At 43.2% G+C, this 10,759-nt stretch overlaps 1 protein-coding gene across 1 annotated transcript; it reads right to left on the bottom strand.

Annotated features, from left to right (window-relative positions):
* Positions 1–6,547: 6,547 nt before the first annotated feature.
* On the bottom strand, positions 6,548–10,739 carry TXNIP (thioredoxin interacting protein). The gene is made up of 8 exons (XM_081495084.1): positions 10,211–10,739; positions 9,650–9,722; positions 9,389–9,536; positions 9,077–9,179; positions 8,687–8,943; positions 8,426–8,582; positions 8,160–8,311; positions 6,548–8,026 (listed from the first exon to the last, which is right to left on the bottom strand). Exons 1-8 carry the CDS (start codon positions 10,458–10,460, stop codon positions 7,991–7,993), a joined length of 1,176 nt encoding a protein of 391 aa, XP_081351210.1. The 5' UTR covers positions 10,461–10,739; the 3' UTR covers positions 6,548–7,990.
* Between the last annotated feature and the right edge of the window lie 20 nt (positions 10,740–10,759).

Here is a 10,759-nt window from a genome sequence, read left to right as displayed (position 1 = left end):
CAGGGTAGCATTAGTAGTGGACTTCCTTGGTGGCTCAGAAGTACAGAATCTGTCTGCTAACACAGGAGACGTGGGTTCAATCCCTGGGTCTAGAATATGCCCTGGAGAAGGAAATGGCAACCCACTCCAGTGTTCTTACATAGGAAATCCCATGGACAGAGGAGCCTAGTGGACTACAGTCCATGGGTTCACAAAGAGTTGGACATGACTTAACAACTAAACCACAACAACAACAGCATTAATAGTGCTAGAATAGGAGGGAGATTAGACCTGTCTTGGCCACCAAAGAAGTGGAGGAAACAAACTAAGCTGACTCAGGGACACAGATCTGGGGTATTTCCTATCTTGGAGAGAATAGATGACATCCCGTGTGGATGGGGAAAGGAGTCCTAGTGCTCATCCTCCTTATACTGTTCTGTGGCCACAGAAACAGCCATTCTGGAGAAGAAATTCCTACCTCTAAGGAGGTCAAGGTAACTCTTTGCCTCATTTTTTCTTGGGCAGGGGTGGTAAGAGGATGTGAAACAAAGATGGGCTCAGTGAGAGAAAGGACAAATGCTGACTAGTCCTTTTCTCAGCCCTCCGCTTCCTGTCTGCAAGCCTATTCCTTGGCCCCTGGACAGTGTTTCCTGTCTGACCATACTTGGCTTGTCTTGGCCCCTCACCTCTCCCATACTTGGCCCCTATTTTGACACTAGGTTTTCACCCTGAGCCACCACTCTTAACACCTGTCCAGACATATCAAGGATGTCTACAAACTTCTCAGGAGCTGGGCTGGGCTAGGTGAGGAGGGGTGGCTAAGAGCCAGAAAGCAAGCTTGTCCCTCCAACTCATTGTCTTTCAGATTCCTTTCCTTTTCTGACTCTCTAGCCATGTCTTTCTTTCCATGTCTCTCTTTGCCTCATGTCTTTAGCATCGTGCTACTGAAATTAGTTTACCATTGGTGATATGGTGAATATATTTGGAGCTGCAGACTACACATGGCACATCTTCCAGAATGTCAATTTTACTTTTAAGATTTGGTGAGGGAAGATACACTATTCTTATACTAAAACTACACAAATATATTATGCCCTATAAATCAAAACTTGTAGTTTTTAAACATAAAACAGATACTTCAAAGACATTTCTGGCTTGTGACAGGTTACTTTGGATGGTTCTGGAACCCTGAGGGGGGAAATTCAGTCTCTGTAATCTTAGGGGTCCTTCAGAGGAAATACTAGAGAAGCTCTACTTAGACCAGAGGTAACAACCTAAGCCAAACCTTAACACCAGACAAGGGTATAAAGAAGTGAAGCAGGTGAGTGGAATGCAATAGGGGATGGCGAGAACTGGTAAATATGAGTCTGCCTAACTCTTTTAGCTCCAGCAGGTTGATGGCATCAAGGAATGTGGGCTCAGTGTTACCAAAGATGGTTACTTTTTAGGGGGTGCCAGACAATAGATTTTACTGACATCTGGTTGTTTAATGTTTGTTCTGTGCTTAGTTGCTCAGTCGTGTCCCATCTCTTTATGACTCCATGAACTGTAGCCCGCCAGGCTCCTCTGTCCATGGGGATTCTCCAGGCAAGAATACTGGAGTGGGTTGCCATGCCCTCCTCCAGGGTGTTTAATGTTTACAACCAATTCAAATATTGATATTTAAGAAGAAACTGTAGAAATGTCTAAATGCCTGCAAGCTGATTCCACCCATGAGCCCATGGTTTGCTGCCTCTGACCTCTACCAACATTTCTTCTACTTTCCAAAGGTATATGTGGCCCAAACCTGGCCTTCCAAGACCTCCAATTCTGTTGCCAAGAGCTGAGGGCAGTAAGGTTCATGAGGCTGCAGGAGAGAATGAAGCTCTCCTCCAGGACAGCTCAGGAAGTAGAACTAAAGAGAAGCCTTTGGGTACCAGTGGCAGGCAACATTTTCTCCAGCAAAAGCAAAGGAGCCGCTGGTCACCACTCAACCACCTTTCCCCGATCTTCAGGGGTATGGAGCTAAAAACATATTGGGATCTGAAACAGAAATCAAAGATTCCTCAGGGTTGGAAGATGAGGCAAGCATGAAAGATGAAACAGAGAAATGGGAGAACAGGAGACGAAGGAAGGAAGGAAACTATGAGCCTGGATAGGCGAAGGGGGAAGTTGGAATATAGACAGGTGGACTGGAGAGGGAGGGGTCTTTAGCCACAGAACCATACAAGGGAAACACAGTTCTCACAGTCCTGAACCCCACCTCTCCTCCCAGCAACTGAAATCCTTCCTCTGTCCATCTATCCAAGAGGTTAAAAATATCTGAGCTGGGTACTCAGCCAGACATTTCCAAGAACCTGTTTACTGACTGTTTGATTGACTTGGAGAGGTGGCCAGCAGCTCCATCACTCACAAGGAATAAGAATGGACCCTGAGTGACATCTCAGGACTCAAAGCCTGTGGGTTTCACAGTTACATCCCCATGTTCTGCCTCTCTTCTTCCTTCTCCCATCACTCTATTAGCTGAAGATGACTAACCAATTGGTAGTCAGAAAAACCCCAGTCTTCAGAGCCTGTCCATTCTTTTCTCCTTACATAACAGGCTCCCTAGGGCACACAGCAGGGTCACACCAAGGGAAGGGTCAAGACAAGACAGGAAGAGCCTAAATTGGCTAAATTGGGCTTCATCAGTGGAGCTCACCTCCACTGGTTTTTGTGCTACTCACTCATGCATTTACCTTAGGGAAATAAATCAAATGAGATGCAATGCCTTCAAATGAGGAGTCTGAGAGTTCTTTGTAGTGTCACATTGTATATCCATCACTCTCTGTCTCTCAGTTTATCACTTCAAATGGTGGGACTCTTTTTCCTGAAATTGTGTACTGAAAAGTTTGTTGTTGTTTAGTTACTGAGTCGTGTCCGACTCTGACAACCCCACAGTACTGAAAAGTTGAGAGCTCAGTTAACTAATTTCCAGAAGGTGAAGTAACAGAGTTACTCCAGAGGCCTGTGAAGCACGCAGGAGTATGAAAGAACTATACCATGGGAGTGTGCAGAGGGCCTATCCTGGCCCAGTGGTTGGGAGTCCCAATAATGGGCCACTTCTCTCCCACCACAAAATTAACTAAGGTGGAGTCAGCTTCTGTACCCTGACCTCTTCTTAGACGCCTTTGTTCCCCCAACACAGAAAGGGAATCCAGAGGAACAAAGAGAGAATGGTGTTATTTATGACAGGTCAGAGGAAGAACAGTTCTGGGGACATGCCTGGGACTGAGCTAATCAAGGTGGTGGTGGTGAATATGCCTTTGCAATATTTTAGATTATGAGCACTTGTTTCCAGACTTTCCCGGTGGTACAGTGGATAGGAATCCACCTGCCAATGCAGGGGACACAGGTTTGATCTCTGGTGCAGGAAGATTCCACATCTTCCTTAGGGCAATTAAGCCCGTTTGCCACAACCACTGAACCCAAACTCTAGAGCCCACAAGCTGAAACTACGGAAGCCCGTGCGCCTAGAGCTCATGCTCTGCAACAAGAGAAGCCACCACAATGAGAAGCCCGTGCACCAGAACTAGAGAGTAGGCCCTGCTCTCGCCAATTAGAGAAAGCCCATGGGAAGAATGAAGACCCAGCACAGCCAAAAATAAATAAATACTTAAAATTTTAAAAAAGCACTTGTTTGCCATTGTTGAAATACTTCCCATAGATTTTTAAAATTCTTACAGCAATCTTCTAAGGTAGGTACTATTATTATTTTCCATTTTACAGATAAACTGTAGCACAGGTTAAACAAATTGCAAGGTCATACAGTTTGTTAAGTGGTGGAAGTAGGATTTGAATTTAGATAGCTTGACTCCAGGGTACATGTGCTTAATTACCACACTATACTATTTCTCCTTAATAGTATAAGAAGGCTGATCTTGAACTTCTACGCTATAGATTCACCTACTGGGCCAGGACGGCAGCCCTGGATCTGTAGCCATCTCTGAGAGGGAGTTTTTCTGCTTAGGAAATGGAAGTGGATGTAGGGACAGAACAGAGACTGGGACAAAAGTTGCTTTGTTTTTTTTCCACTCCAGAACTACCGAGTTCAGGATACTTGAGACAAGGGCTGGGCCACTGGAGGGTCGGCAAAACATTTTCCTTATCTATCTTACTCATTCTGTCACCTAGGGATAGTCTGTGGAAGGAATTCTAGGAAAAGGTCTATATAGTAGTGAAAAAACTGGCCAAAAGTCACTTCTTCAGCCCACTTTATAACCTTTAGCTCTTATGTGATTTTTTTTTTATTGACCAGGTACTTGGTCAGATCTTCTCCATACTTTTCCCTCCCAAATTATATCTTTGTTTTTTCCAGTCTGTTCAGAGTTATCAAGGTGGTCCAGGATCCTGATTGTAGAAGTATCAGTTCTTTTCTTATTAATTTTACTTTCTCTAGCTATTTTCTCTCTTTAGATAGTTTCTTTCTGTCTTCTTTTAGATCTTCCTATACCAGATTAGACCTAATGAATAAATGAAACTAAGAACTGGATCTTCTTTAATGGGTGTATGTGTAGGTTATAGTTCCTTAAAAATTAGTAGACATATGAGAAGAGTATGGGAAAGGAAGACCCAAAATATCCACCCACTTAAATGGAGAAACAGCTGGGCTAGGACCCAAGGAGGACTACTTAAGTGAGCCCATATGCAGATGTCCTGAGGTGAGGTAGAAGTTGTGTATCAAAGTCAAAAGAAGTCCAGTAGAGACTTTTGTGCTTTAAGGGAGGGATGTATTTCCTCTGGGTGAACAGCTATAGCTGCTTACTTCGTTCCTCAGATTATTCTGCGCTGTTCAACAGTCACTAGTCACATGGAGCTAACTAAATTTAAAACAAACAAAAACAAAAATTCAGTTTGTCAGTAAAAGCAGCCACACATTTCAGAGCTCACTTGTCACATGTGAATAGTGCCTACTGTATTAGTGCAAATGTACCACCTTTCCATCATTACAGAAGTTCTGTTGGACTGTGCTGGATTTGAACTATTATGCTATCAGGAGGGGGTGCATATGTTCTGGGCCTTCAAGGCTCAAGTCTCTATCAGACCTTGGCTGTAAGTTATCTACCCTCTCCATCCCCTTCTTGTATCACACTCCAGTAGCCAGGCTGTGTACACAACCACAGTTTTGTGCTCCATGGTCTCCCCTTCTCTTTGTCCTGCCCTCTGGCCAGCTCTTGTCCTTGCCCCACCCCTCCAGTCCCTGGAAAACAAGCTCCAGAAAAACTTTTCCATCAACTTTGACCTGGTTTCAAATCTGGTCACAGATATGAAAGAAGGAGGAGGCCCTAAATTCTTGAACAGGTGAGAAATGGAGGCGGCAAAGGTGAGAGTGAAGGTGACAGTCACCATGGCAACAGAGCTAAAACCTGATGCCTTGATAAAGAAAAAACAGGAGGCACAAAAGAGCTACTGAGAATGAAAGCTAGACACAAAAACTGAACTGGAAAAGAATCTTTTCAATCCCACTTTCTGTTCAATTTACATTGATTTTTATGAACCTGGGGGCTCAGACGGTAAAGAATCCGCCTGCAATGCAGAGACCCAGGTTTGATCCCTGGGTGGGGAAGGGCTACCCACTCCAATATTCTTGCCTGGAGAATTCCAGACAGAGGACCCTGGTGGGATACAGCCCACAGGGTCATAAAGAGTCAGACACAACTGAACTAACACTTTCATTTTTAATGAACTTTCAGGAGTCTGAAGTTGGGAATTACTATGTGGAGGTCCACAGAAAAGCCAACCCCCTTCTCCCAATAAAGGCTAAGACTAAATTTGTCTGCAGAAGTTTAAATGAAACAGAAATCAGAAAATATGTTAACCTCTGCCATCTCGGGGTTTATCACTGTAAGTCACTCCCTTAAGAATAATAATCATTTCAATTAGAGGTTGAGTTATGTTATCAATCTGTTACTACTCTACAAAGAAGTAACAGGAACTGTAGAGCATACCCTAAGGATGAAGGTGGATTTGAATGTTCAGCATTTACTGAGTTATGATCATGTGCCTGGATAGGAATTGTTCTAGGAACTGCAGAGATAAAAAAAAAAAAGGCAGCCCGTCTTCAAAAAATTTATTTGTAACTGTAAAAATCCTTTAGTCCTGTAGTATCTTATGTCTTCCTACATATAAACCACATTGTTACTGGCAAGAAACTATGATGAAACCAAAATAAGAAATAAAAGTACCATAACATTTTTCTCCCAAATGCCCTTACAAAATTCATTTCTCTGTACTTCAGGAGCTCATTAAACAAAAAAAAAGCCTTATATACTCCCAAGTTGAAGAAATTTAATAATGATTAAAGATGTAGAAAACTAGCTTAGACCACCAGAAGACCCCACTATAGTAAATTGGACAAAAAACAATGTAGCTCAAATTCCTTCCCTCCTCAACCTCCTAACCCCCATTCTGACTATAGTCCTTAGCATCAGTAAGAAATGGTTTCTCTATAGGGTTTTCAACAATCTTGAGTTGTGAAGTAAGGGGGAAAGCTCCTTCAGGCACATCTTCTAATAGCTTCAATATTATCTCACAGACAAGAAGAGAAACATTTTTTTGCCATTAAAAAAACTTTATTTTTATTTCCTTTTTTTTTTTTTTACAAAGAATACCCCCACCTGGGGTGAAAAATATATCTGGTTAAGTACAAAATATAGTTTTTCTCATACAAAAAGATATACAATTAAAAAACAAAAAATGAAACCACCTTCAGCCCACATTCTTTTTCAGAAAAGGGTAGATAGAGCTCAGAGCTCTGACACAGGACAGTGAACAAAGTGCTAAGGCGGAGAGTGACTGACCAAGTGCTAGAGGCTGCAGTGAGACGGGGGCTGTCAACAACCCTGTCTCCTAACACTGGGCAGGAAGTGAGCCCTCAGGGCTTCTGTGAAGATCTGCCTTCTGGTTTCTCATGGCAACATCTGGATGCTCTGATCACAGTGTTGGGGCATTTTATCTAGGGTTCCTCCTTGGGTTTGGAGAAGTCACAGTGGGCAAGGCTGATAGCAGCAACCCTTCTCACGTAATCAGTGTCAGAACTGCAGAATTCCGTACACTGGGACAAAGTCTCAAAAGCAGTAACACTTTTTTTTCCCTGTCATTGTGCTTACCCCTAGAGACATAGTAGACCAGTTTTAGCTTACATATGAGAAAGGAAAAAAAACCCCAAATTTGACACAAACTAAAGTGCTAAGGACATCACCTCAGAATCAATTCCAAGGCGTCACATGAAAAAAAAAAAAATTCTCCCACATAAAAATGTTTGCCAACAGGAGAACACAGTGCAATAGGCTCTAAAAATGGCTTTTAAGACCTCTGGTGGGGGACAGTTACTACTGCTTTATGATTAAGATTACTTTCTAAACAAAGAAACTTAGAACTCCTCCCCTTTAATTCACATGGGAAGCTTGCTCCAAAGTCCAAACCCAATCAATTCTGGAGGGCTTTTCTTTTTTTTCTGTAAGTGTACAAACAATGGGGAACAATGATTTTAAGAACATCCTTTTCCCAAAGTTTTGGCCATGACCATTTTTCCTTTTCCCTTTCCTAGTTTGCTAAATTGGCTCTCCTCCACATGGCAGAGGTTCAAGATCTGTTGTTATAACAATATCTAGTATATAATCCCCTCCATTCAACCGTGGGAACACCATGCCAGGATGCCATTTCTACCCCTTACTCAAAACTACTGAAAATGCCTCAATTTTCAAAGAGATTCAAGAAAATGGGATGGGCCTTAACATTTTTTCGAATGTGTTTTTAAACCCATCTAGCAAAAAAAACTCTGTATCACATCATCTCACTGGTTGAGGACGAGTGCGCACCCTTTAAGGCCCAAGAGATTGCCTGCTGATCACCTCCTACACGGGAGAGTCAGAGGCTGGGGTGGACCTGTACCCCACTGTGGAGACTGTTGAGTCTCTAAAAAATTAAACGAGTCCAGGAAGACAGATGAAAAGAAACAGGTAGGTACAACTGCTTCTTTTCTTCCACATGCTCACTGCACATTGTTGTTCAGGATGCAGGGATCAACCTGGGAGGAAGAAAAGAAATAGAGTATTTTAGTTTGGGTAAGAAAAAAACCAACAATCCAGTCTGGCAATCCTGAGAAGTTCACTTCCTATAAAAGGCTTAGGACAGATGTAGTGGTAAATGACAATTCTCACCTCAGAATAAGTAGGTGGTGGCATGAACCTGAACTCAGGAGCATACATAAAAATAGGGCTATCTTGAGAACCATCTGTGTCATCTAGCAGAGGAGTAGTGGGGCTCTCCAACCGGTGATCTTCAGCAATGCTATCCATATAGCAAGGAGGAGCTAGAGAGATAAAGCATGGAGATAAGAAGCGGAGCCAAGAAAAGCCTAACCATCACAATTTTACAAACCTACCCAGGCCAGAGAGGAAAAAATGACATCAGGTATCTGGCTCACCTTCTGGGGTATCTGGGATGTTCAGGTCTACCCAACTCATCTCAGAGCTGGTTTGGCTGGCCATGCTGGACGTCCGGCTGCTGAGGCCTGACCTGCTGCCAATAACCAGGGGCAGGTCAAGAATGACTTTCTTGGAGCCAGGGACGCTAACATAGATCTAGAAAGGAAGACATCAGTTTGTTAGGCTAGAAATCTGGAGAAACACCACTATTGTTTCGACAAATTAACAATTTCTCTCTCCAACCCCATCCACCTACTCACCAGTAAGGAGTATTCAACTCGCAGGATATTGCAGCCCAAGATAGAAGGCCTGATCTTCTGCACACGAAGGCTCTTGCCACGCCATGATGCACAGGTTCCGGAGATAATATGATTGCCTCTGACTGATGACAACTTCTGCGTCAGCACCTTGGTTTGGCCATTGGCAAGGTAAGTGTGGCGGGCTACAATGGCAGCTTTGGGGATCACGATGCGGGAACACGTATTCTCAAAATCAGCATGAATGTTAATCTCATCACCTGAAAATGAGAAAGATGAAAACTGATGCTCAGTGCAGTCTATGACTTTTAATCTGTCCCTGCCTCCTGCCCTTACTCCCAAACCCGCAGCTCCTGTTTTAAGAGTCTCCCATTTTAAGCACTAGATTTTTACCTTCACAGAATCCTTTTCTGTCAATTCGTGCAGAGACAGATACCCGCCCATCAGGTATGAACATGCAGGAAACTTTCTTCTCCTTTTTAGCCGACACAGGTTCCTATGTAGAATGAAGTGGAAAAAGGAGTTTTGAGAATTTCTAGAGATCCTTTCTCTGCTTCTCATTCCACTGCTTAAAGTAGATAGTTTTCCCTCCCACCTTGATGACTTAAGGACTTGATTCCCCGAAGGGCTTCACTTTAATGCCCTAAAAACCTGACTACTTATCTCTGAAACCCACCAAGAAGAGACTCTTAAAATAAATCTCACCAGTAAATCAGGAGTATTGACATCCACTAGATCCATCACTTCAAAGTTTTTCTTTGTCTCTTGAGTTGGCTGGCTGGGGCGATCAAGAAAAGCCTTCACCCAGTAGTCCACACACCCATATTTTCCTTTGAAAGATGTTCCCAGAGGCCTTTATCAAGAAAAAGGAAACAATTTAAAAATGCTCTCCAAGAAGAGTGATCAAAGGAGGGGAAGATTTTTACAGACAGATAAGATCATAGCTGCATTTGGTTCATAACCTACCCTTGAGGAAGCTCAAAGCCGAACTTGTATTCATATTTGTTTCCAGGTCTCATGATCACCATCTCATTCTCACCTGAAGGGAGAGAAACAGGAGTAGCTTATAGGTTTCTTGTTACACTTAAAATGCATCTGTGCGAAAAGGAATTCTTGGGCAGCGTGCAAGAGTAATGCAGAACCTCTTCTGTTCTTAAATGAGATTCTGATGCATTCGTTAAACAAAAAGTTGCAAAGCCCTGCAGTGCTGAAAAGCTCAACCTATCATCATCTTAAACAAGAAGCAAGCAAAGAACAAGCAATTTATGTAGATAGAAAAATCTTTCAATAGCTAAGTCAACATCCCTCAGGATCACCCGCAGAACACAGCACCCTGAGAAGTTGCACAAATCACCCTTTTTTGGGGTGGGGGGTAGTTTGCAAGTTAAAGCTAAAAAAGATAAGGAAGCCACACAAAATTCAAACCCCACAACCCGAGCAACTTAGGATCTACAGTGTGGGCTTTACCCTTATCAGTTCCCTTCTTGAATCCGCTTTCACCCTCCAGCAAACAGTTGGGTCACTCACCAGCTGGTTGGTCGTCTAGGAGAAGCGTGTCTTCGTAGCGTAGGTAGTCCAACGTCTGCTTGCACTGCTGGGATCCCTGCATCCACAGGACTTTGGCCACTCCGCAAGCCAGGATCCTGACAGCTTTGACTCGAGTGACTTCACACACTTCCGCTATCACCCGGCCAGCCACCTTCTCCCCACTGCCGTACACCTTTTCGGGGTCGTTAAAGACCACCTCGAAAGACTTGATCTTCTTGAATATCACCATGTTGGGCTGCGTTTGCTTAAGAGTTAAAAATGAGGACAAAACAAAACTCTATCAAAGGACCCTTTGCTGTAAGTTAAAACTTTTTCACTTTTCAATTCTCTACTAAATTTTCGAAAACACGTCCACCCAAAAATGTAAGCTGTAGGTTATGTCAAGAGATTCCAAGAGAAAAATAAACTATTTCTTTCCTTTTTTTCCCTCTAACAGCTGGAGAAAAGCTCCGGATTTCGGAGGGGAGGCTGAAAGCGTTCCACCTCAGAAGACGAAAGGAGAGTTTGCAACTGAGAGCCGGAAACTGC

Source organism: Giraffa tippelskirchi, chromosome 5 (assembly GCF_054371585.1).
Source record: "Giraffa tippelskirchi isolate mGirTip1 chromosome 5, T2T-mGirTip1v1.2.pri, whole genome shotgun sequence".
NCBI classification, from domain to species: Eukaryota; Metazoa; Chordata; class Mammalia; order Artiodactyla; family Giraffidae; genus Giraffa; species Giraffa tippelskirchi.
This window is presented reverse-complemented; position numbering and strand designations above follow the sequence as displayed.

What these genes read in the sequence shown, in the direction of transcription:
- TXNIP (XM_081495084.1), bottom strand. Translation starts at nt 10,460, where the DNA reads ATGGTGATATTCAAGAAGATCAAGTCTTTCGAGGTGGTCTTTAACGAC. An exon ending in GGCTTTGAGCTTCCTCAAGG is followed by an intron (nt 9,537 to 9,649) that starts GTAGGTTATGAA and finishes TTCTTGATAAAG; the next exon opens with GCCTCTGGGAACATCTTTCA. An exon ending in CATCCCAGATACCCCAGAAG is followed by an intron (nt 8,312 to 8,425) that starts GTGAGCCAGATA and finishes TTATCTCTCTAG; the next exon opens with CTCCTCCTTGCTATATGGAT.